We start from the raw sequence: 25,174 nt of genomic DNA, 5'->3' as shown, positions 1-25,174 counted from the left end.
TAGCCGAGGCTGATGGGACTCAGGCAACATCTGGAAGGTCAAAGGTTCCCCACCCTAGAGTTTAATGCCTTAAATGTAATACACGCTTTCCAAAAGCTAGAACAAGTTGTAGAATATAAAACATATGGATAGTAGACCCTCCCACATGGTGATATGTACGTATTGCTATCAGAAATACCTGAATTCTTCTTAAATGTCTTTCTTCATCTCTTGTCAAACGCACCATCGGTAAACTAGAATGAGCGCCTCCTTGAACAGTCAATCGTAACTTCTCAATGGGTGCTCTTCTATCACCTGAAATAATAGAGTTAGTGTTACTGCATGGTTTATCTATGCAATAAATCATGGTTTCTGAAACATAGTCAATGGGTGCTTTTGATACATGCAGCCACCAGTTGGGTCCATTGATTTGTATGGAATATGAATGTGCTATGTGACCACCATGCATAATCTGTGGCTTCACTGGCAGGCCCAGCGAAAGACCAGCTTGAGAACTATGGTAGTAAAACTTTAAACCTAAGATTGTTTTGTCACCAGTTCACATTTCAGACATGGACAACACTGGAGGATACAGGAATAAAATTCAGAGGATGAGATCCAAAATTAGTCATTCTTTGAGTAGGAAACCAAATGGTGGGCGGGCTAATAATAATAATAATAATAATAATAATAATAATAATAATATCTTCCTCATTAAGGTTATTTCAATGAGTCTGTTCGAACCATGCCTAAGTCTTTATGTTATGTCTCTGTGTGCACATCTCCTTCTGTATTTTTTCCTAGGTTTTCATCCACTGTGGTTCACAGTGCCATTTGCTGACGGATGACACTGTGAACTACAGCATGACAACAGCCTTTTGTGAGCTGCTCCCCACCACCACCAGTCCCATACGACACAACCCACACTATCCAGGAGGACTGCCAATTGTCCGGGGAAATATTGCTCCTGTTCTTTTCCCTGAACCCCTTTGCATTTTGTCCAAAAAGAAAACAAAGCCCAACAAACACCAGAGAATAAATAAGAGTTACCTTGCTTGAGTGTTACTCTGAAAGTATGTTCGCCAGCCAAGTTGTACAGAGAGTCATCTATGGAGCACCCGGCATAAATGTTTGACCATTCAACACAAGCCTTACATCCAAATGTGCATGCTTCAACACACTGAGTGTGACGAGGGGCAGGCGTGTGACGTTCTGACTGTTCACTTTCTGCAGAAATTTGGTCCTGGATGGATGATGAACATAGTCCAGCATGAGCGGTTGCAATCTCAGACTTCTGCCTCATCATCATCATCATCATCATCATTTTGGTAAAGATCAGTAATTCAGCTGAAATGCTGCTTATATAAAACACGGCATCTCGACCAATGGTTAAGGGAAGCCCTCATATTTAATAGAGGGGAAATACAGGATTATTTCCAGTTCCAAGTAATGTAAGTCCACTGATTTCAACAGGTCTGCTCTAATTTACGTTAGGGTTTTGTGCTCAGCCTTTCAGGACTTAACATCTTTAGTTGCATCAATTTACATCCTGCTTCAAGAGTGTAAGTTACATCCACTACACCATTAAAACTACATCCCAGAACTGTCATGCACAGTAGGATTTATTCATAGCTAAGTTTATTTAGATTAAGGCCACTACTTATTTACTTGACCTTGAGAACCGCAATTATGTTCTTCACTGAAACAATAAGATACCTGTTCTCTACGTATCACACCCCAGTTTTAAATCCCCCCAGAATCCTGAAATAAAATACATAATTAAAATTCTGATGGCCACTACTTCCCCTCCCCTTCAACCTAATACTCCAATGCCTAACCGCCAAACCCTACAAAGTTGTGACGATTTGCTACGAGGTAGGCAAAAAACACAAATGGCCGGTGCCAATTTGCCAAGTGGGGAAAAATTCCTACCAGGCCCCTTGGACAACCAAGGTCAAGAATAAAGAGCCTAACCTAAGGGCGGGAGGGTGGGATAAATGACCGAGCAGGGAGAAAACAGGGGCGAGTCCTTGGTCATGGGCAGTTTAAATAGCCCTGGACCATGGACCATGCTGCTGGACCATCTGGATTGGATGGCCTAAGGATGATGTGGCCGAGGACAATCCAGTGGTGTAGGGGCTATCCTGCCCCGTGAGCGTGGGGAGGGTGTGCTCCCAGCCTGCAAAGTCATCTCTCCGGGAACGGGAAATGGCTTTAATTAATAACAAATAAATCCTTTATGGTAGCTATAGTGCTTTTATGACTTCTAACTCTATACTCGTACCAGTAGGCCAGTTTTTACACTTCCCTGGGAGTAGGTCTCATTGACCGCAATGTGACTTACTTCTCAGTATATGTGTATAGGACTGGACTGTAAATGTTTTATTTGGGGAGGAGGAAACACATTAAAAATAGCTCACACAACTTATTTTTTTATGTAAAAGTAACATTTCTCAAGCAAAAAACAAGTGCACACAAAAATCTAATATGGGTTACCCTTCTTTCATTCTCTTGTTCTGCTGACTCAAAGGAGCCTCTTATTATTTTAGACACAGTTTGAGGGATGAAAAGTGGAGTTGACTTGGTAGCAGGTGCCTCTTCAATATTGCGAGTGATAACAGATGTCACAGCACTGCCGGATAAACAGAGGGAGAAAAACTGTGTTAGAAGCACAAATACGTTTAAAAAGATCTGGGTTGTGCCTTGTAGTATGGACTTGAGCACACATGGAGTTCCTTGCAAATTGCTCTATAAATTGTACCTAGGCAACCCAAATGCCCAGGTACAATTTTGACTAGGCAAAAATGACTAGGCAGCTGTGGCTAGTCATATTTTAAAACAAAATCAAAGTTAGTCTCATCTATTTTGGGTGGCCATTTTCAGACTTCAACTTAAAGGCAGTATTTCATGCTCACTGCTCCTAATTTTCTACTAAAGTTAAAAACAAAACAAACAAACAATGCACAAGCCACTGACATAGTTTCAATCCCAGCATTGGGATTTAATCAATATCCTAGCTGCGAAAGTGATGGGTTTCTGTTCTGTCTGGGACACTGCTGCAGAAGGGATAGACTTCAAAATATAAGGAAGTCAAAAGCTCTGGTACAATACAATATCATTCCTTTGAGTCAGTCACCTGACAGGAGAAATTTGCTTCCAAGCAAACTACTGCTTTCCCACATCCCACAGATTGTATGCACATTAACTCAGAAGCAAGTCTTACTAAATTCAGTGAGTTTGATTCCAAGGGAAGTGGGCATGAAGATTGCATCCTGTGCTGTAAAACACTAGCAGTATATTTACTCAACAGCATTTTAACAAACTCTTATCTCTAAACTGCTGGTAGTCCAATCATATTTATGATGCAGGCATTAAATTTCTAACTACATGGCTTCAAAATGCATTAAACACACACACACCCGTTCCATTGTTAGTATTTCATGGAAGCAACTGATATTGTCGCCTGGGGGTTGTTTTGCGAACATGGATGGGTGGAAGTGACCTGCCTGGCTGTGAGCTGAGAGGTAGTCGGTGTTCCCATGTTGAGAAGAATGGGCTTCACATTCTGGGAGGGAAGCCTAAGAACACCTAATCTACTTTATTTGAAAGGCGAATTTGCATTCCTTTTATCTTTCTCTCTCTTCCTCTTGTCCATGCCTGCAGTGCTGAGGGTACTGCAGAGAACATGCAAGCTATGCTTCACATGGAGCACTTCAGTCAAGTCAAAATAAATAAATGACACCTTATCACCCACAGGCTTTGTTTTCTGTTCAAGTTCTCTGTTTCAGATAAAGGGCATGACAGCTGCACCCCACACCAAGCTCCAGGATTTTTTTTTTTAAGGGACAAAAAATATTCTCTCAGACAAGCTGAGGGGATGAAAGAAATTACAAATCAACTTGCATTTTAAGATGGCTCATCTGGGAAGAATAGATTAAAAGGAAGTGGCTTTAACTTGATTCACATTTAATAATTTAAACCGTCACCAAACTACAGTTTGCATCTCCAGGCAGAAATAGTCGGCATCACTCCCCCACCCTAATCTTTCTCTCAGTACTGGTTTTTTTTTTAACCCAATAGTCTACATTTGCCACTGAACTGAATGATCCGTTCTTCTCCACTGAATGTAAGAGAGAACCAATAAATTTAGTGGCAACACTGGTGTCACATATTGTTTTCTGCAGAAATCAGCTCTACCGCTTTAATAAGAATGGGTGGAGGAAAGTTACAAGGAACTTCCTAAAGGTTCCAGATGGGTCCCTGGTGAGTACAGGGAGCCACAGCAAATCATGTAACTGGGCAGAAGGCTCCTTACTCATAAGTATCTGGTCATTGTTCAAAGACTGCAACATCAGCATATGAGGTTCTTGACTGAGAAGAGCAATCAGAGATCAAATACCATGAGAACATCTTAAAACCCATTTTTTTAAAGTGATGGCCACTCCCACCATCAGATCAGAGTGATCAAATGATGTAATACTAAACACCTTCCACTCAAGGAATACTTGCTAGGATACTTGCATCACTTCTTAATTAACTACTGAGTAATCAAGGCTAAGGGGGCCAGTCTTCTAACTGATTCTGCCAGACTTAATGCATCCATACAAATTCCATATGTCAACATGGAAAAAAAAATGTTAGGAGGGATTGGGCAATGTTGGATAATACTGGAGCAAGTAGGAAGGTTTGACGGGGGGGGGGGGGAATTAGGTAGAATCTTTCCTGGTAGAAAACATGTGAGGATAAGTAGAAAGTATAAGGACTGTGCAGACAAGAAAAAAAGAGTAATGCCCTTCAAAACGGAAGTGTCCTTCCTAACGTTTTTTATTTGTGTCATTCTATACAATGTAGCACCAAAGAAAAAGAAAAAGAAAAACTTTTACCAGCTTTCACCAAAGAGAAAAAAAGAAAAACAATTAATCCTCTAAGGATGCATAATCAATCACATTTGTGATCAGCCATGCAAATAATTTACATATGTGAAGTGAAGCTATTTTTATTGGCCTTGCTCATAAGTACTGTATTTTAAAAAAACTGGAATTCTGGTAGTACTATGTACATTTTTCAACAGCTTGTCACTGAATTGTAGGCTATATTTTGGGCAGTGCCTTCTCTGGCAGCTTTCCAATATTTCTGCTTTAATCTTCAGATTTAGGTTTCCCACAAGTTTTATATGCTCATTCTTCCTCTTGATGTTATTCATTTGTTGGCTCACCAAATAATGCAAAAATACATTGCCTGGTAAGGTTTTGAAATACTGTCTATTTACACAGTTTATGCCATTCACTTTAACTTTACTAGTACTCAGATTTTTGTGGTTTTTTTGTTTAAATGCCAAAGGCCATTATGAATTCTAACGAGAAGTTTGTCACTGGGATAAACAGACAACAGATACCAATATTGATCTACCTTGCAACACTGTTGTATTGACTGTAAAAGAAAGCCCCAGCATATTCACATGTTAAAGTAACAGTTTATAATGTCGTTAGAGATGAGGGGAAAAAATGTATAGTATTTAAATCTTACAATACGGATTCAAAAATCCAATTATAGGATTATTCTGTGCAATCTAATTATCTATGAAAAAGCTTATGTCAAACATTTTAAACATATTTCGTGATCTTCAAGCATTTAAAGCTGATTTTTAATTTAAAACACTCTTTCAACTCTGTCAATCTCAACTTGACACCTCCATAAATTTGATTGGAGTGTTTAACTTTAAAATAAGTCCACTGCACTAGATAATATAAAATAATTAACTCAAGAGATCAAGTACTAATTATAAAATGTATTGTGGGAGAAGTGGGGGGAAGGGTGTTCTACCAATTTTTGCTTTATATCGAAATGGCAGCTAATTTAGCCCTACCTGAAAGACATGAGTTCAGTTTCCTCTCTGCATGGTGGAAGTTCAAGTTTGAAGATCTTTTCCTTAATGTTCACAGATACATCAACGTTCACAGGGATATTGGTGACCATTTTGACATTCTCTTGTATTATAGCCTGGAATTCAGGGACAACGATTCCCATCGTCACGAGCATATTTTTGTCCATGCTAAAAATGAAAAACAAACAAACGTTATGGCAACTCTACGTTAAAGAGTTAACGAATGCCGAGGGCACATTTGTACCACTTGAATTGCATTTCGTCATTTTATGTATCAATGATTCTATTTACCTGACAGACAATCTGGTTTTCAGTTTCATATCGATGTTAAGCAAGTCAGGCAAAGTCAAATGTGATGTCGGCTCAGGGCTCATGGATAATTGAACTGTTTAAAAGCAAGCAAATAAAACAAATGCATGCTATAAAATAATTATTATGCAAAATGTGATCTATAAAAATGCAATTTTTTGTTACTCTTTTGATATTATTTTGATAAAGGGATAAATTTGCCCTGAGCACGGCTATTTGTTTCACAGTTAATAATGGGGGGGGGGAACTGAAACCCTGGAATGCTTATTTAATTCCCCCCCCCCAGCATCTTTTATCCTAAATATATTTGAAACTCAGTCATTTCCAACTAAATGTGCTCAGGAACACAGTCTTAGGAATACGTCATGTTACATTTTTTGTCCTTATATATTTTTTCCTGTACCACTTTAATGAGGTGCTACCATTCTCATGGTAAAACCCAAGACCGGAGTCAGCTATACAGCTGCAAATGAAACGTTTTAAGTGTGTTGTGAAGTGCAATATACAAATATGACTCTAGATGGCGGCAGTGAGCTATGGCAAATTTCATGCATTTTTCAAAACTTTTTTTTTTAAAAAAAGCATTTTCACAGCATTTTTTATACTTGTGTAGATACTACCATGGTTAGTCACTGTGCTTGGTAGATGATAAATTTCTATTGCCTTACCATTTCCATTGACTGATGCGTGAGTAAAATGAACCAAGCTTATTTGAAGTGGAAGTCCAGTGCATGTAGGCACAACACCGTAGATTTCCGCAGATACGAAATTGTTCTCCCACTGCATATTTGGGTGATTTTTAAGGGCATCTGCAGAATCTTTTATCCAGGGGAGAGGCATTTTGCCATGGAATGTCTGCAAAGAAAATTTGCGCTGGTTAAACAAAGAGAACAAGAATATCACATGCTTCACATCACTGTTCCTTTCATAGGAAAAAGAGGTTGCCAGTGCAATACTAACTAATGCTGAAACGTTATAATTGCACCCAATCGAATCCTGAAAGCAATCATGCTCAAAAGCCTAAAGAAGAAGAAAATATAATTTATATCTAAACAATATGCATGTCAAAAGAGGCACCTGCAATGCATCCTGCATCATATCAGGAGTGAGCTCCAGATATCCAATGTCTTGGCGTGCAAATCTGAGAGCAAGTCCTCCAAAAGTTGGGTCATGTCCTTTTTTCTGATCGAGGGGCTGTGGGATAAGAAGTAGAAACTTATTGAAATATTTCAGGTTTTGCTTGTTTATTATTTTAAGAAATGACGGTATACCCACTTTTTGCAACACATACATTTGCAATGCTCAGGGTGGCTTAAAACACTGAACAAAACAATGAGGGAATCTAATGGCAATTAAACAACCAACAGCAACAGAATTAAATAGAAGGTGAAACCAAAATGATTGGGGGGGGGGAAATCAGCTGCAAAAGAATCCTCATTCTGGCAGGTCAAATGTCTTCTTGAATGAACTAAATAAATAAGCTAGGTTGTGAAAAGGAATGAGAGAAGGGCCCCAACACACACCCTGAGTTAGGGAATTTCACCATCTAGGTGGAACTTCAACCAGGCCTTTGGCTGATTAACATTCTGCAGGCTTTAAAATGTGTTTGGAGGAATTACTGCTTTGTTTCTGTTTTAACTCTTTATTTGTGCTCTTATCTTCTATTTTTATATTGCGAACTGCCCTGAGATCTTTCGACGAAGGGCGGTATATAAATCCAATAAATGAATCAATAAATAGATTTAGAAAAGCCCATCACATCCCAAGCATGTAGCACATCCCAACCAGCCACGCCTTGCTTGGATATGGGTACCAATGGGACACAGAGAAGAGCCTCTCTATCAAATTTTATGGACTGGGCATGCTGGTATGGCAGGTATCATGCGCCCAAACAATTTTGGGCCTTAAGCAGATACAGCATTTGTAGGAATAACGCATTACGAGGTTTATTATGCCACCCACTTACCAAGTCATGGAACCTTCCTTCTGCATATGCCCTTTCAAAAAGGTGAGATACTCCTAGACTCTTAACGCCGACCTGTGTTGAAAGGGGTGTATGAAACAGTTAGAAGGGCTTCCTATGCTTTAAATCAGAGCAGTTTCAGAATATTTTAAACAATTAAGAACTATGTTTCAGTCATTTGCATTTAATACATTTATGAAGGCTGGTTGAGCATGAGTTAACTTAAACCATTATAGGCAAAAGTTGTAATTTGTTGTTAATTACAACATCATCATCAACAACAACAACAACAACAATAATAATACATTATTTATGCCCCACCCATCTGACTGGGTTTCTCCAGCCACTCTGGGTGGCTCTCAACCAAATATTAAAAACACAATACAGACGTCTTTTAAAAGTAAGATAGTTGCTTATTGCATTGACATCTGCTGGGAGGGCGTTCCACAGGGCAGGCGTCACTACTGAGAAGGCTCTCTGCCTGGTTCCCTGTAACCTCACTTCTTGCAGTGAGGGAACTTCCAGAAGGCCTTCGGAGCTGGACCTCAGTGTCTGGGCTGAATGATGGGGGTGGAGGCACCATGTAAGGATGATCTTGCCCCCTTTTATCAGAGCTTAGTGTATGAAAAGCTCATGCTATAGAAACAAACCAGACTCAAATGAATTTTGTAAGAAAATTAATTCAAGATCTAACGGCACAGGCCTAATGCAATTTATAATGGACAGCCTCTGTTACCTCAAAGAGATCAGAGGAGACGCCAAGCATGTTCACCCTGGTTTTGAACATGGTGAGGTATGGGAGGATATTTCCTTCTTTGCCTATGGAGATAACCTCAGCTCTCAAACCAGCCATAAGTCGTTCTGAAAGGGAGATAAAACAACAAGCAATAAGCCTGGCCAGTTCTTCAAAATGCATAATAAAACAAATTTAATTTCCTAATTGTTTAATGTGAAAACAGCATCTTATGAAAAAACGAAGAAACTCCATGTACAAAACCAGCAGCATAAGAAAAAGAGGCTACTGTGTCTCAGTGATTTGGGCTTGGCACTCTCTCTACATTTGACCAGTTCTTCTGGAAGGGAGAGAGGGAGCAAGACTTTATAGAAGATGTTGTAGGAGAGAGTTACAGCTCTATCACAGAGCACTTCCTTTGCATATGGAAGGTCACCGATTCTCTGTTATTTCCAGTTGGTTTTTAAAAAAATGTTGTTATCATGACTGGGAAATATCCCCATCCCTGGTTTAAGTCAATGGGCAGATTCTAGATGTTTCATGGAATCTTAGAATTGTAGATTGTAGAGTTGGAAGAGACCCCAAGGGTCATCTAGTTCCACCCCCTGCAATGTCCACAGCTCATTGGCCAACAATATCTGGAGGAAGCTATGTTGCCTATGCCTCACCTAAATAAACACAGAAAAGTGACTCTTTGTGTAGTGTGAATAGACACATGAGAAAGATGTTATGACAGACATCGGGCTGTCAAAATGGTAGACCCATGCCTAGCACTCTCCACCCTTCTCTTATAATGTCTACTGTGACTTTTTGTGTGTGAGATATATTTCCGTCTATATGACTGCATGACATCAAGCAGGGAGTTTCAATCATAGCTGTCAAGTTCTCCCCCTTTTTAAGGGCAATTCCCTTATGCTGAATAGGCTTCCTCGTGAGAAAAGGGAAAACTAATGCAAGCCATTCTGTTGCTGAACTACTTGCTGTATATGTAAAGGTAAAGGGACCCCTGACCATTAGGTCCATTCATGACCGACTCTGGGGTTGCAGCGCTCATCTCATGTTATTGGCCGAGGGAGCCGGCATACAAATTCCAGGTCATTTGGCCAGCATGATAAAGCCACTTCTGGCGAACCAGAGCAGCACACAGAAACGCCGGTTTACCTTCTCGCTGTAGCGGTACCTATTTATCTACTTGCACTTTGACGTGCTTTCGAACTGCTAGGTTGGCAGGAGCTGGGACCGAGCAATGGGAGCTCACCCCGTCGCAGGGATTCAAACCGCCGACCTTCTGATCAGCAAGCCCTAGGCTCTGTGGTTTAACCCACAGCGCCATCTACGTCCTGCTCTGTATGTAGGCTGTCACAAAACAGCGCTAGGACACGATGAAAGGGAAAGAATATATTTTATATAGCATTTCACCCTCGCTGGAGCTTACTTGATAATTAACTGTTACTGAACAAGGAGTGCCATTTGATTTGGCATTTCAACATTTATTGCTAGACATGTTAAGCTTCCTAAAAGTAATTTGGCACAGCAATCTGTATCTTATCATCTGTCTTTAACAGGACACCATGCCACCTCTCTGAAAGTGTTAGCAAAGGCGGCAAATGTCTTTTGGTTTCTTACCATTTTCAGTACGTTATATGTGAGGGATAGGAGTTGTGCTCCAGTGGCACCTGCTGGGTACTACATTGGCTACTTCTGCTCTGAAGATACTTATCATAGAATAATAGTAATTTCTAAGAGATTTTTCATGCTATGATATCAATTTAGCTAATATCCAAATATGGTTACCAACAGTTACCAGCAGTTTATGCCACTTTAAGCGCTCACACTATTGAATCTTGGAAGTATTTGCAAGTTATTCTGCTTAAATTTATAGTGTGTGAAAAAAACTGAGCAAGGACTAAGGAGATAAATCTCATTCCTTTAACTTTAAAAATAGTATATGACAATAAAGATGCTTTGGAGGGAATAAAATTTCATATACCATGAAATTATTTTATCTCTTCAAGAGCTCCCTACATATCTCTGTGAACTGGTAGGTCTGTATATCCTAGTCATGTTCATGGTACTTATTTTTATTATGAAACTGATTTCATGGTCATGTAAAAGTCATGAGGCACAGCAGTAACCTAAGGCACTGTGCAAAATTCTAACTTCGCATTTTCTGTAATTTTCATGAAATATTTGTCATTAGCTTTTCAAGTGGACTAATAAGTTACACAGCTATTAAATGAGCCTATATTATTTTTATTGTTATATATTGAGTTTGTTTGTAGGGTGTTTGTTGTTGTTTTCCCAGGAATATGCAGAAAATCTCTAGGATTTTCATGGTTCTTTAAGAATGGAGCCACTTAAATCATATAATGTAAAACTTTAACTTTGCTTGAAAATAACATGACATTTGGCCTAGAATACACAAGATGTGTTATCTTATTCCCCCTCCCAACAACCAGTAAATGTATCATTTGTATTACATTATTAATAGAAGGGTGAAGTAAAAAAATAATACAGTGGTAATAATACAGTGGTACCTCAGTTTTCGAATGTAATCCGTTCCGCAAGACCGTCCGAGTTCCAAAACGTTTGAAAACCGAAAACTCAAAACCGAAAATTCAATACGGAAAACTCAATACAGAAGTCGTGTTTCATGTTCGACTTCCGAGATGCGTTCCAAAACCGAAGCATTTACTTCTGGGTTTACGGTGTTCGAAAACTGAAGCGTTCGTCAATGGAGACGTTCGAAAACCGAGGTACCACAGTATAACATAGTTTTGTGGCATAAAAAGCAAATGTATCATTCCCCCCCCTTCCTTAAAATATGAGTCAAAATGGTTATAGGTTCTCGTTTAGAGACGAGAGAACATTTTGGTTTTGCAAATATCACCCCCTTCCCTAGAATGCATACTTTCCTTCGCAGGTCTTTCCTTGTGCTTTCTGAGCTAGTCACATGACAAGACATGGCTGATTTCTTTCTGGTTCTTGAAGCAAATGGCTTTTACTCTTGAAGCAGCAGGTTCATCTTAAAGCAATCACTATTATTCTGGGAGGGATTAATAGTATCGGGGGTGGGGGGAAGCACACATGTCTCTTACCACTGTGAAGTCCAAAGAAGTAAGCAATGTGGTGGCGATAGCTTGGCCGCTGAATCTTGATGCTCAGTACTTTAAGTGCCACTCTGCAGGCAGAAGCCCTGAATAAAGCAAATTGACCAACAATGTTCACATTTACTACTGCTGTTTGTTGTGCGCCTGCTCCTTTTAAAAGGAAACCATTTTTTTAAAAAAATTATGCTTACATCTCTTGGCAGTCAGGAGCTCTGCAAGTGGCCGCTTCACGTATAAGAGTTAACAAGAAATGTTTAACTTCTGACATGGGTGTCTCTGATGCATAATTAGTTATTGCCATCAATGAAGGGAGAGCTGGTAGGGTTTCCATATAAACAATGGCAGCACATTTTCGAGTTATGGGATCTATCTTGTTGTCCATGATGATTGGAAGAGTAAGTGCTTCCACCTGTGCAACATAGATTGAAAATACAAATTTTGCACTCTTATTTTTCTCCTTCCCACAATGACTTTGGCTCACAGCTCAAAAAGCTAAGAAGGCATTTTGATTTTTCTTCTTTGAACCACGGCAGCCAGCCCCAGCTTCCACAGCATACAATAATCAAATTCAGTGGCTGGCAATATTATGTAAGGGACTTCTATTAAAACAGCACTGAACTTTTCAAAGCAATTATCTGCAATGTAAATTTTCCGATTCCCGCTTTTCAGAACGACATGCCCAGCCAAGATTTAGGCCCTTCTCCTTCTCCGCGTTTTGAGAACAGACCCTCTAAAAGCCTGCTCCTAGAAATATCTGCCACTTGAGAAAAGGCAAAGCGATATTTTCTGTTGGTGTGTTTTTGCTTGTACAGAAGAAAGACACATTTGGACTGGATAAAGCACCCATTGGCGACGTGAGTGACCTGCACATCATCTGCCCCATCAACTGTTTAAAGCAATTTATCACACACTGCTCTCTCACTGTAAAAACCCATGAGTTTCAATTCTGTGCATAATGGTATACGTATCTACACAGACAGGGGCTGTCCCTAATGCAACTGGTCTTTGAGAAATAATGTATCGCCGTGATCAATTAGCATTAGAAAAAAAAGATATTCCTAATATCTCTATAATGTTGTTGAAAACCCCCCACAAGATTCCCACAAAAATGCCATGCCTTCTTACCCGTGCAGGATACCTCTCGACAAGGCCTCTTAGAGCTAACATGGCAGCACAAGGATGCAGGGAGTCAGGAGAAGAAATTAGAGTTGCAAAGGTCTTCATGATGGGCTTCTCAACGATGACATGTCCCACATTTCCTAAGGCCTTCAGTACCAGGATTTGTCCATCTACGTCGGATGTACGTTTTGCTTTAATTGCAAAATCATTCAAAGGCTATTTTAGGGGGGAAAAGTGGTTTCAAAATTAGTTGCAAAATCATTAAAAAAATGATTTGAATCTTGAATTGATCTTGGGGACAGCTTTATGAACAGCCTGTGATCTCAGGTTAGACATGATAAGGTTTGACAGGGGTTGCCCACCAGCACCTCCTACGGTGCAGGTCACAATAAACTTGGCCAAGTACCATATGCATAGGAGGTCTTATGCACTGTCAATAGGGCACCCACTTCAATAGTCTTTCTGAAGCATTCTGCATTAGCTGTAGGTTCTGGACCAACCTAAAGAAAGCACCTCACATGGATGTTATGAATGCCTGGACTACCATATCAAAGCCATCCCAAAGCAGGAACTGCCAGAAATATTGCACCAGCTCTAGTGAAAAAGATGGATGCAGGAGCACCCCCCCCCCAAGCTCTTTCAGAGGAAGTACAAGCCCACCCAGATTTTTGACTAATACAAAAATCATAATAATTATCCTTTGGATATCACATTTCTCAAAATATTTCTTTACAAATTTTGGCTCAAAAAACGTAGAAAATAAAGTGCAGATTTTAGGTTGGAATACGTACATTAAGATGAAATGCATATTTAAAAATGCATTAAAAATTTAAATATTATTTGTGTGGATATTTTTTAATCAAATAATAACATGGAAACAGGATGGAAAGGACATAGAAATTAACGCAAGCAGAAATAGACTAACCTGCCCATGCCTAATGTTAGATAACCTGGAACAAATGTTGCTATTGCTTTCAGTGAGGAGTGAACGATACTCAGTTTAAACATTTTCAAAGAATTTACAGTAATAATTACTTTATAGCAGTATCATATGATTATTTGAATGATCAGTTAAGCAAATAATAGGTAAAGATTCTGAGAACTACTGAGACAAGTATACCATGGTAGTGTAGTGCTAAGAATAATCCCCCCCCACCTTATTTTTATTTCAAATTGGAGACAGTAATCCTGAACTCACTGAAACCAGCAGCAAAAAATCTCATTGTTTTCAATGTGTTGCAATTTCCTCTAAAGGCTGCACTCAACACATGCATCTTAACTTGTAGGCTGATAATAATAGGCCAGCTTAAGCACCTTATATTTTTACTCTTTAAATGATGAAATGCCATTGAAACATTGGCACAATACCTTGATGTATTTGTCAGGGCAGGTTTCTGAGGAAGAACAGTATTTTTTAACAACAGTTCCATAGGCAAGGCAGGTAAAGCTGCGATAGAAACTTCTGGGGCCTTTGAGGGCATCTGTCACAATTGCCTATTGAGAGAAAAGTTGGTCATTGAAACATACAGAAAACAAATTATTTATCTCATTTTAACATATGCATCAATTAGATCAGGTCTGAATGCATTTCAGACTAAAGGAGAGAAAATAGCCCAAAGCGTAACAATTGCTGGGAGTATATAAAGTGATGGATAGTGTTCCAAGAGTTTCAAATGTATATCATCTCAGTAATTTTTACAACTGTTTATTCAAGTAAGACAGCATTATTCCTCCTATATTATAAATGTGTGGCTGATACATAATGGGCTTGCCAAGGGAGAGGTAATGGCTCATCACAGCAGAGGTAAAATTTGAACTAGGGGAACTCCAGCTCAGTTTCTTAGCCCATAAGAACACTAGCCTTCAGGAGGCCAACAATTTCCCAGAGACTCAACTAAATGGGTTGTGTTCACCTAAGTCAAACTCAGAGTAGAACCATTAAATGCACTTCATTTCATCATGATGCACTTGCCCAGTGATTTCAGTGGATCTATCTGGGTATGACAGTGGATCTATCTGGGTATGACAATAAAATTTACTTAAGTACAAATAGCATCCTTGATGCCCACAGCATTTCAGAGACCGAGTTAAGAGGAACCTATAAGATGGACCTCCAATGCTATACATCTGGTATCCATATGTTAAATTTTATTTGCTTCATACTCTCTGACACACACCTTTGTATATTGACCTAGCCTGTATTTCCTCCGCTATGAATTCAAAGTTAAATATTAATAGTTTTTCTTTGTCCGGCAGATGTGTGGTTACACAGCTCTGTTACCTGATATTGAGGGATAGCCAATGAAATCATACTTAGAATAGACCCACTGAACTCCGTGTGGACCAAAATTACTTCTGTCTGACTTCAGTGGGTCTACATTGTGTATCAGTAGCTTTGGATATCACTTATGATTCAGGATTTGTTCAGGTTTAAGTGGCACTTGGGGAGAAGATGGGTGTCTGAAGTGGTTACCAAACTGGTATGTTTCAGGGTTTTAAAAACTGTTGACCTCGTGGGAATTCTCTTCTCTTGGGACTTGGGCAGAGCTGCTCAAAGGCATGGAAAACAAGAACTTAGATCAAGAAGAGCCCTCCATATGTTGATGGACTCCAACTCCTTTAAGTCCTAGCCAGCATGACTGGTGGTTAGGGATGGTGGGAGTCAGTCCAGCAACATCTGGAGGACACAATGATGGAACAATGCTACTTTGAAGTCTTCAGGATGCCTAGGTTGTAGGAACTGTCAAATGTTAAAGTCATATGCACTTATTCTTGCACCCCCCCCCCAAAAAAATCTATTCAGGTAAAGCTGACATCAGCAAACAAAAAACCCGTAATGCAAGATGTATTTTACCATAGCTGTTTCTAGGATTTCTGGAGATGGAGTGCAGGTATGAAAGAAGGTAACAAATGCCAGTGTTGCTTCACTCCTGCTGATTTCTCTCTGATCAAACCTATGTTTCAAGAATCTAAGTGCATCTGGAGTACCAGCAGCGGCAGCTAGTTGCACAATGAGGTGTCTACAAGAAAAGAAGCAGCAATCAAGTCTGAGCTCTGATCACTTTAATTTAGATCTTATTCAATTATGAAGCATGAAAAGCATAACACACTTCCTCTGTTATCTTACCTGAGTGTTGGCTCATTGGCATGTTTTCTAAAGAGCGAATCTAAATATTTAGTATCGTTCATCTCACGCACAAGTTCGATAGCCTGCAGGAATTTAATTGCACCATCTCTTGGAAACTTTGCATTTGGGTGTCCTGCCAAATACTGCAATCTTTCCTCAATCTGTAGGATAGATTTAAAAAAAAAAAGAGAGAGAGAGAGCATTGTCAGGTGTTGTTTAATGCCTCAGGCAAAGAACACAGGTATGTTGCAAGGTTCCATTTCCACTACTAATTTTAAAACTTACCTCTCTCTCTACGTTGTTGCTCTTTATCAGTGGAATAGGAAGAGGAGGAAGTTCATAATTAAACTTGTAGGAAAGTGAGCCCCATCTCTTCAAGTCAGAAGGGACATGTGGCAAGTGGCCGTGCATATCGATGAATACCATTTTATGCCTAGTGTGGAAAGACCCGATGAAATTTAGTGAGCAAATAGTTAATACAGAAAGCTGTTTTTTGTCTCTTGGCTTTGTAATGATGATGATGATAATAATAATAATAATAATAATAATAATAATAATAATTTTCCTTTTGCAGCAGAAAAAGCAGGACTAAACTAGGAAATATAGTATGTAAATTTAAAATGAAGGTGGATCTGACCTTAGGGTTATGAAGATTTGCTGAATCTAAAGACATAATGGGTAATACCCAATCTTAGTCATATTGCCTATCTGTTGATTTCTACAAACTTTTGCTGCTTAAGCCCATTCATTTCAATGGGTGAACTGTTCTTTTAAAGAAACCCTTGTTTATTTATTAATATGAAACACAGTCCTAGAAAAGGGAAGCAGGCATATCAAGTACAAGAGAACTGCTCCTCCCCCTCCAAAAGAAGACATTCAGGAGAAAATCAGTGCAGCGCCACCAATCCAGATTGTTGTTGTTGTTTAGTCATTTAGTCGTGTCCGACTCTGTGTGACCCCATGGACCAGAGCACGCCAGGCACTCCTGTCTTCCACTGCCTCCCGCAGTTTGGTCAAACTCATGTTGGTAGCTTCAAGAACACTGTCCAACCATCTCGTCCTCTGTCTTTCCCTTCTCCTTGTGCCCTCAATCTTTCCCAACATCAGGGTCTTTTCCAGGGAGTCTTCTCTTCTCATGAGGTGGCCAAAGTATTGGAGCCTCAGCTTCAGATTAGGGCTCCTTTTTCTCCAAAATAAAACCAGGCAAGCCAAGCACATGTTTTAAACATGGGACTGCTATTACATGTACTTTGGCCTGAAGAGATTTTTTCACGACTGTGATTTTCCAGGATTCTTCTATTCACTGGGCTTCCACACTTTAAATTACTGTATACTTTTTTTTAAAAAAAATCAAATTATATTGGTTATGGTTCTTATATGTGTGCATATGTTTCAGATTTATAGCTAACCATGACACTCCAGGGAAATCCATGGGTTTATGAAATGGAATGCTGGCAAATACAGTACAGTAGATAGTTACAGGTAGGTAGCCGTGTTGGTCTGAGTCGAAGCAAAATAAAAAAATTCCTTCAGTAGCACCTTAAAGACCAACTAAGTTTATATTTTGGTATGAGCTTTCGTGTGCATGCACACTTCTTCAGATACACTAGAAACAGAAGTACAGTAGATATTGAGACTACTCTCAAGGAGTTTGACTAGGTAATTTGGGATGGCAATTTTTTTATTATTAGGAAACCAACAAAATGGTCAAGCTTTTTTGTTTAGGAACCTCACTCAAAAATAGTGAAAACCCGAAAACCAGTACATGTCAGGAATTTTCCTGATGTATGGCAAGCCGAATGAACTGATAAGTTGAAAAGCATTTGTGAAAAGGGAGCAGTTATACAAAGGTGCGGTACCTGGCCTCCATGATGCCTGTTGCTCCACTAAGCTCATTGAATGGTGAGAACTCGCGGATTTCCACACCTTCGACCTGCATAATTGTTCTCTCGTTGTCTCCCTTTTGTGCATCCCTAAATCTGTACTTGAATGTAGCTGAGCCTTGGAAAGGTTTGACTTTCTGTATGAAAACAGGCAATGGCAAGTCATATACAGTATTAGAATGTTTAACATAATCATAGCAAGTCCAGAAATCATCACACATAGGGTTGCACCCGATGCTGGGTCCATTCAGAGCACATACATGGAACGTAATGGGCACACGGCTAATTTATGCCCATTCATTTCAACTGGTACAATCGTAGGAGAACTTGTTTGGATACAACCAGTGCATTCAAGGATCATAGCTGTCTAGTTCTCCCCCTTTTTAAGGGAAATTCCCTTAAGCTGAATAGGCTTCCTCGCGAGAAAAGGGAAAACTTGACAGCTATGTCAAGGATGTGTATTGCCGGCACCTGTCTCTTTTTGGGTAATAAGTGTGGCACTTATAGTAACAACTTCATGGTGAGTACCAGCATGTATTTTCTAGAAGAAAAGCACTGGATACAACCCAATCAACCCAATCAGGAGAAAGAAAAGAACAAATGGATTGTCCTGTCAGAAAATGATATTGTTTCTGAGCTCCCCCCACCCCTTCTGCCCCTGTTCTCCAGCCATTTAGAACAGGCATCACCAAACTGTGGCCCTCCAGATGTTTTGGCCTACAACTCCCATGATCCCTAGCTAACAGGACCAGTGGTCGGGGAAGATGGGAATTGTAGTCCAAAACATCTGGAGGGCCAAAGTTTGGGGATGCCTGATTTAGAAGAAAAAAGGTGGAGAGGAAAAAAATGGTGCATTGTAAATTATATGTAACATGGCCATCTGGGTCTAGAACCCAGCATGGGGGCTGGGTCACTGGCAAAGGTCCTCTGGACCTCTTTCTCCTCTTCACCTTTGCAACCAACTTGACTGTCTCCCTCTGTGGTTTCCAACTCAGGCATGAATCACATGCAAACAGCTGCATAGATTGGTTGCAGTGCAATGCAACATTGCGACTGATATACATGGGAACCCATGTGTGCCTAACTACATGGTACTAGCAATTTTACCACATCATTGCCCCCACCCCACCCACCTAGCAGCTTGTGATCGCATGTTAAAACAGCTTGAACAGAATGGCAAATCCTGCAGATTGCAACAGAGGTCAGCATCCATGCAACTGTGTGCAAATGAACAGCCAATCGTGGATCTTCTTGCACATGTGAACAGGACCGCAGATGATATAGTTATATACACACAACCACCATACTAACCTGTTGACAGGCTTCACATGAAGTAACATGTGATGCACCAAAGATCTTGAAAGCAGCATTGTCACAGTCATTTAAGTCCATGGACTTGGTCATGAAGATCTCATCGGCTTTTACAGCATTTTGAACAAGGTATGTTGTGTTGCACCTCCCCCAAATGCTATTCTGTAAAACGAATAAAGAAATCAGGTTCATTGGGAGAATATTGGTCTTCTTGTGAAATTGCCTTAAATAACCTTACTCTGACTCCTTTAATGAACCTCTCAGTTTTTCTTATACTCTCCCCCCCCCCCTTACACACATTTCTCATCAAAAATTCCAACACAGGTTTCCTACTGAAAGATCACTGGCAAACCCCGACGGACTTCAGTGAAGCCATGGCTTGTCCCACTGGGAAGTTCTTTATTCAGTTCCAATTAAGGCTTATTGTATATGAAGGATAATTTGAAAATTTTAATAAAAAATGTGGTGAAATAATTTGATCAGACAGAATGAAACCTCAAAAGCAGAGATTTCAGAGTCGGGGCTGGCTCTTTGCCCCTAAAAATCCCATTACACCTAATCTACAACTCACACAATCCTCTGTTAGAATCCTTAGAAGCAGACGTGCCATAAAATCAGCAATAATTAGGCACCACTGAAGAACTGAGGAACCTTAACTCTCTTTCCTTACATTAGCAGGTTTCACTCAGATCTATAACATCACGACATGATTTTGTATTCATCAGAAGTGCAATATCAGTATATGCACAGAGGTTTTTTTTTTTTTACCAAGTTTGAATACTGTTTTTCAAAGTGTTTCAAGTCTGGAGTGCCTTCCATATGCCTTATGCTTGGCCATTAGCTAATGAGCAAATTTGCACCCTGCAAATCAGATCAGTCTCACAAACTAGGAACCCAACATTAAATGAAAGGATGGGGGAAGAGTTTGCACTGGATGAACATGTTGGCACTTCATGCAGTTCAAAAATTGTGACATTTGACCCTTGAAGGATTCCCTACCCTTGCCCCTTCCCAAAACAAGCTTCTTGTAGGTGAGTAAACTTAAATAGGGACATTGCACAGGCCACACAGAACACCTTGGCAAGCTGTGATCACAGTCATTTAAGTCATTAGACTTGATCATTAAAATCTCATTGCCTACTCCTCCATGAACTGTTTATCAGGTGATATCAATGATAATAAGCTACTTAATGCTGATATCATGCAAAAATAAAATAAAATAAATAAACTCCAAACTGTACAGCTAACCCTGGTATCACCTGGCTTGTCTGCGTTAAGTCAAAGGGATTTAACTGGAAGGAATTCAAAATTGGCAACCAAAATAACAAAGGACCTGGATCAAACCACTCTGAGAAAAAGGCTACAACATTTGGGGCTTTTTAGTTAAGAAAAAGGCAAGTAATGGGGGTGGGGTGGGCGGCAATGAAAGAGGTGTATACCATTATGCATTGACATGGAAAGAGAGAATTTGTTCTCCCACTTTCATAATAAGAGAATCTGAGGCAAAGCTGAATGGCGAGAGATTCAGGAGACACAAAAGGAATAACTTTTTTTCCACAGTACATAGAATCAGGTAACAGATCTCACTTTCCATTGCCTGATGCCTGCTTAGGGCAATGGAAAGTTTGGAAGAAAAATAGGATGGCTATAAAGCTAGGCACAATGTGATACAGGGACAGAATATTGGCCGTAGTCTCCAAACCAATTTCCTAAATTAAATATTACTGTATTAAACTATTTGTTTTCTAAATTAAAGCAACCCTATTCTAAATTTCATACCAAAAAATAACTTCAAACATTTTCAAATATCAACATCTGAATCAAAATTGACTTGATTAATGTAAATATGGGACTGTGAAAGTGAAATTAACTGTAGTCTGTAGTCAGGATTTCAATATGAGCCAAATTACAATTTAACACAGTGTAGCCCTGACACCACTCTATTGCAAGCTTATCCCTAAGGCAGTTTTAACTTGGCCAGATTTATTTTGTAGGAGATTAGGTATTCTAAAGGTAATTTGATCATCTGCAACTACAAATAGAAATTATGTTGTTTGTGTGTGGAATGACCACGTCATTTGATCATTCGATCTAAACCAGAGCTAAGAAGTTTGTCTGTTGACTCCAATTCATTCTTTGAATTCAAGTGCATGAGCCTCATTTTAAGGGTGGAAGTTTGACTCCTGCTTATTTCTATATATTTATTATCCATATTGGTCTATTAACTTTGTTGTGGTACTGGAGGATATGATGTAGTTAATGTCAACAGCGATGTGCTGGTTCAAATATGAGCTACAAACTCAGCAAGTAGCCTTAAGTAAGACACATTATTTCAGTTTACAGCTGCTCCCCACCCACCCACAAACTATTATATTGAAATAAACTGGCCAGTCTTACATCTATTGAAAGGACTGCTGATAAAATGTACGTGAAGATCTTTGAAATTCTCAGGAATAAGAGAATACAAATAAAAATAACATATAATCGTAAGTGCCTAGTGTGGAAAACAAAACAAAATAAAATAAAATGAAAGCCACAGTACTACAAATGCAACTGAAATTAAAAGTTCACCTCTCTTAAGTTGTAGCTTTTCTGGTCTAGCTTCATGGAATATTGCAGGTTGTTCAGAAGTCCTTTGAAGACTCCAAGTTTATATTCTGAGAAGTGTCCTGAAGCCATGATGTCATCAACAAACCCTTTCCTGTGGCGAAATGTAACTATGCCAGGTAATTCTTCCTCAAACATCTTGGTCAGCTTGGATGACTGCTTGAAGTCCTGCTGTGGCTGGATGCCATTGAGCTCAAGCACTTCAACGCTATGAAGCTGTCAAGTGCACACACAAAGAGGAAAGTTCATGTTATTTTCCATGTAGGTTATTTAAACGGCAGTCTTCGAAACCACACCTTCTCAAAACCACACAAATTAGAGCTTAAATGTTTTCTGCCTAGCATCTATTTCACCCCATGTACAAGCCATTATAGTTTCACTGACTTGACCTTTAAGAGTTTTCAAGAACACTACAAGTGAAGACAAATGTAGTATGATAATAGGATCCTTCCCCTTTGCCAAGAGGCCAGTTTTGTCACAGGCTGACAGGCTGATCAGCTAACCAAAGCAGTCTAGCTGCTTCCTCCTGTTCCTTAGTTCTCTCACTTGCCACCACTCCTATTGCCGCTTCTTGCATCTCTACCATCTGGGGAAAGTTAGCAATGGTACAGACATTCAGGTCTCTGGAATGGAAATGCCGTTGCCTCAGACCCTTTGCTACAGACGTTATGTTAACTTCTTCCATTGGAAAGGAAGGAGGAAGTGGATGCAGTGCAAGCGAGTGAGCGAGTGAGCAGTGTGGGCCAAGTCTGGTGTGTTGTTATTATTACTGTGAAGGAGAGCTTTGAATACGTGAACACACTTTGGACCCTACTCTTGTATTATGTCTTATCTTCAGCCTAGAGCAAGCCCACATAATTTCTGACCCAGTAGGGTTTACAAAGCTTTCTCTTTGTGTAGCCAGGCTATGATCTGAAGTGAATTTAGGGTAGAAGAAGAACGAGAAGAGTTTGGATTTGATATCCCGCTTTATCACTACCCGAAAGAGTCTCAAAGCGGCTAACATTCTCCTTTCCCTTCCTCCCCCACAACAAACACTCTGTGAGGTGAGTGGGGCTGAGAGACTTCAGAGAAGTGTAACTAGCGCAAGGTCATCCAGCAGCTGCATGTGGAGGAGCAGAGATGCGAACTCGGTTCATCAGATTATGAGTCTACCACTTTTAACCACTACACCACACTGAGTTACGTCTGGCACCAGGACAGGATGACAGGGAACAACGGGTTCTGCTACAAACCTATAGGGAAACCCTTTCTCACTTTCCCCCCTGAAATTTCAGTAGGAAAAGGCAGCAAAGGTTTTCATGCTGCATTCGTTATTGTTAAAAGATATATAAATGTCACCAGATTGCTCAAAATATGCAGAGTGTTGCATAGAATATCATTTGCACTCTGCAGGTACTGAAGTAGCCACATGAAATTAAGAATTGTCAATATTCGATGACACCCCACTTTGTTAGAAAATGCATTAGTCTTTGCTTATTAGTTGCAACCATCATTTGATTAAGTAATTTTCAAAGCATCACAGTTTGAGAACAATTGAATTGATGCCACAATAAAATTATTGTGCATCTGAAATTACATCCTATTGTCTTTTTGAGCACTAAGCAGAATAAATCCTCCAAGCCTGAGTTTGGCTTGAGCTGACTGAGAATTGCCTGGTAATGTGTGAAAATGAATTTAGGTCAGCACATAAATAATAATACTGTTAGTTAAAGTCTATGCAAGTTGTATGATAAAATTTAATTATTTCCCCCTCAACTTTAAAAACTCACAGAGAAAGTTAACTTTCAGACTGGAAAAGTTCCCTTACCTGTAGAACTTTACGGTCAGGTGCAATTGGGCCAACGGTCATTTTACATTTTATTTTCAGTCCAGAGCTTCCTGCACCTTTTCCTGGGAGTCTAATCTTATTTTGAAATTCGACTGCATATGTAGCAACATCACCTTCAGTTTCTGGAGGGAGGGAAATCCAAAGAAACATTATAGGCAACATGTGAAAAATATAATGTCAAATATTTCTAAAACTGCCAAAAAGCTTTCAAAATTGCATACTTCTTTTTTTGATACTTACGTTTTTGTTGCTCACAACCTGAAAGATAAAAAATAAAGTTAAAGCAGGGAAAATGTTCCATGAATATTTGTACTTCATGTTTTTTGGGGGGAATCCATAGGCATGAAATCTTTGTAAACTGCTTAGAGGTTTTATTTACAAATTGTGCCAAATAAAAAAAGTTTCTTTTTTTTAAATGTTGTTTTATTCATGCAAACCTTTTAGGTATTTTCCATTTACTGATAAGAATTTTAAGTTCACACTCAGTCATACTCAGAGAAGACCAGACACAATGAAATTAGTGGATGTGACTAAGGTACCGTACTTTTCTGTGTATAAGACTAGGATTTTTTATTTAAAAATTATGTTAAGAAAAGGGGGGTCATCTTATACATGGGGGAATTTCCTCCCATTTTCTTAATTTGGAGTCCCCCAAATTTGGAGTCTTATACACGGGGCGGTCTTATACACTGAAAAATATGGTATATCCATTGATTTTAATAGGTCTGCTCTGAGACAAACTTAACTGAATACCACCCACTGATTTCAATGGGTCTGAGTTGGAATGAGGCAAAGTGAACCATACCCCATTATTTGCTATAATAAAGAACTATGAAACAAGCATGGTACTGTTTTACATTTGAAATTTCTGTAACTTTCCCCCCAGCATTTCTGATAGATAGTACATCTATACTTACCCACAAGGGTCAATGCCAGTGCTAGAATTAAGGCCTTCATCATGGATGAGGAAGGTACAGCTGAATGGGTTGCTGCCACTTTTATAGTGAGGGATATTTGGTCACATGATTTATCTTGGACATCTTTTTTGATGAACCAGCATATTTTGGGTACGTTATTGATTGACCGAGCAAACAAACATTGCTTGGGGCAGAAAGTGGTATTACAAAATAATGGCAGGACTTTGCTCAAACGTATGTTTTATGCAAACTGAGAAAGCAAAATTCTAGTAAATTACAGTTATAGGAAATAAAATGGTACAGGTTTAATAAAAACAGTCACATCTAAACTTTAAAAAGGAGAGCGATGAGTTCAAAGCTATCTGTTTTGCTAGACTGATGTTAGTGCATATCATCCAATA

General features: G+C 39.4%; 1 protein-coding gene across 1 annotated transcript in view; it reads right to left on the bottom strand.

Annotated features, from left to right (window-relative positions):
• The window catches only part of LOC118088835 (vitellogenin-1-like), a 35,085-nt gene extending 10,254 nt beyond the window's left edge, over window positions 1-24,831 (bottom strand). The window contains exons 1-22 of the mRNA XM_035122949.2: window positions 24,774-24,831; window positions 24,097-24,114; window positions 23,836-23,978; window positions 21,990-22,241; window positions 19,419-19,580; window positions 18,084-18,244; window positions 16,510-16,657; window positions 16,225-16,385; window positions 15,952-16,117; window positions 14,466-14,591; window positions 13,104-13,313; window positions 12,170-12,387; window positions 11,967-12,064; window positions 8,872-8,996; window positions 8,139-8,210; window positions 7,250-7,366; window positions 6,841-7,027; window positions 6,155-6,248; window positions 5,846-6,031; window positions 2,476-2,611; window positions 1,030-1,222; window positions 179-294 (exon numbers count right to left, since the gene is read on the bottom strand). Of these exons, the coding sequence (XP_034978840.2) occupies window positions 179-294; window positions 1,030-1,222; window positions 2,476-2,611; window positions 5,846-6,031; window positions 6,155-6,248; window positions 6,841-7,027; window positions 7,250-7,366; window positions 8,139-8,210; window positions 8,872-8,996; window positions 11,967-12,064; window positions 12,170-12,387; window positions 13,104-13,313; window positions 14,466-14,591; window positions 15,952-16,117; window positions 16,225-16,385; window positions 16,510-16,657; window positions 18,084-18,244; window positions 19,419-19,580; window positions 21,990-22,241; window positions 23,836-23,978; window positions 24,097-24,114; window positions 24,774-24,816 (3,132 nt within the window). The 5' untranslated portion in view covers window positions 24,817-24,831. The remainder of the gene's footprint in view (window positions 1-178; window positions 295-1,029; window positions 1,223-2,475; window positions 2,612-5,845; window positions 6,032-6,154; window positions 6,249-6,840; window positions 7,028-7,249; window positions 7,367-8,138; window positions 8,211-8,871; window positions 8,997-11,966; window positions 12,065-12,169; window positions 12,388-13,103; window positions 13,314-14,465; window positions 14,592-15,951; window positions 16,118-16,224; window positions 16,386-16,509; window positions 16,658-18,083; window positions 18,245-19,418; window positions 19,581-21,989; window positions 22,242-23,835; window positions 23,979-24,096; window positions 24,115-24,773) is intronic.
• Window positions 24,832-25,174: the final 343 nt, after the last annotated feature.

Source organism: Zootoca vivipara, chromosome 7 (assembly GCF_963506605.1).
Source record: "Zootoca vivipara chromosome 7, rZooViv1.1, whole genome shotgun sequence".
NCBI classification, from domain to species: domain Eukaryota; kingdom Metazoa; phylum Chordata; class Lepidosauria; order Squamata; family Lacertidae; genus Zootoca; species Zootoca vivipara.
Note: the sequence above shows the minus strand (reverse complement) of the source record. Positions and strands in the feature narration are given on the sequence as shown.